The 1,220-nt window shown below is 49.9% G+C and overlaps 1 protein-coding gene across 1 annotated transcript in view; it reads left to right on the top strand.

The window, feature by feature from the left end:
- Positions 1-1,220, top strand: part of LOC103194641 — a 111,759-nt gene that overhangs the window by 109,327 nt on the left and 1,212 nt on the right. Inside the window, 2 exon segments of the mRNA XM_007938060.1 lie at positions 16-708; positions 711-1,210. Of these exon segments, the coding sequence (XP_007936251.1) occupies positions 16-708; positions 711-1,210 (1,193 nt within the window).

Below are 1,220 nucleotides of genomic sequence, written 5' to 3'. Positions count from 1 at the left end.
TCCTGGTGGATACAGGAGCTCAGTACTCCGTCCTAAATAGGAAGGAGGGAAAGATCTCTTCAAAAACTAGCCTGGTCCAGGGAGCAACAGGGGCAAAGCGGTATCATTGGACAATGCAGCGACAGGTGAATCTGGGAACTAAGCAAGTGTCCCATTCATTCTTAATTGTACCTGATTTTCCTGCACCGCTGTTAGGAAGAGACTTATTATCCAAAGCCCAAGCCCATATATTCTTTCACAAAGATGGTGTCCAGGTTACCGATGGGGAAGGGTCCCCTCTGCAGGTTCTGATGATCGCCTTACAAGACGAATACCGTTTGTATAAAGGTGTGGAAGACCAACGTGCAGGCTTAATGGATATGGCTCCGTGGCTGGAAGAGTTTCCCCAAGCCTGGGCAGAAACTGGAGGAATCGGGTTGGCAAAACACCGACCACCCATTATTGTGAACTTAAAACCCTCTGCCACACAGGTAAGAGTCCAACAGTATCCCATGCCCAGGGAAGCCCGGGAAGGCATACAGCCCCATATCCAGTGGCTGTTAAGGGAGGGGGTGCTGAAGAGGTGCCGGTCTGCATGGAATACACCTCTCCTCCCAGTAAAGAAACCAGGGGGGGAGTACCGACCGGTGCAGGATCTGAGAGAGGTAAATTGCCGAGTTGAAGACATACACCCCACAGTCCCTAACCCTTATACGCTGCTCAGCAATCTACCCCAGATCATGTGTGGTATACTACCCTGGATTTGAAGGATGCTTTCTTCAGCCTGCCCTTAGCCCTGCAGAGCCAAGACATTTTTGCCTTCGAATGGGTTGACGAGACGGATAAAATCCTCGGCCAGCTGACCTGGACATGATTGGTCCAAGGGTTCAGGCACTCTCCCACTTTATTCGACGAAGCTTTGAGTGACAACTTGCATGAGTACAGGGGTCAAAACCCACAAATTACTTTACTACAATATGTGGACGATTTATTGATCGCAGCCCCCGATCGTGCAAGTTGTATCCAAGCAACCAGGGAACAGCTCACCACTCTGGGGGAGCTGGGATATAGAGCTAGTGCCAAGAAAGCTCAGATAGCTAAGCCAGAAGTCACATATTTGGGGTATAAGTTAAGGGCTGGGCAGAGGTGGCTCACTGAAGCCATGAAACAGACGATCCTACAGATTCCCCAACCCACAAGCCCAAGGCAGATGAGAGAATTTCTAGGAACAGTAGGTTATT

The sequence above is a fragment of the Orycteropus afer genome, unplaced genomic scaffold (genome assembly GCF_000298275.1).
Source record: "Orycteropus afer afer isolate SDZICR_OR568_19922 unplaced genomic scaffold, OryAfe1.0 scaffold00004, whole genome shotgun sequence".
Taxonomy (NCBI): domain Eukaryota; kingdom Metazoa; phylum Chordata; class Mammalia; order Tubulidentata; family Orycteropodidae; genus Orycteropus; species Orycteropus afer.
This window is presented reverse-complemented; position numbering and strand designations above follow the sequence as displayed.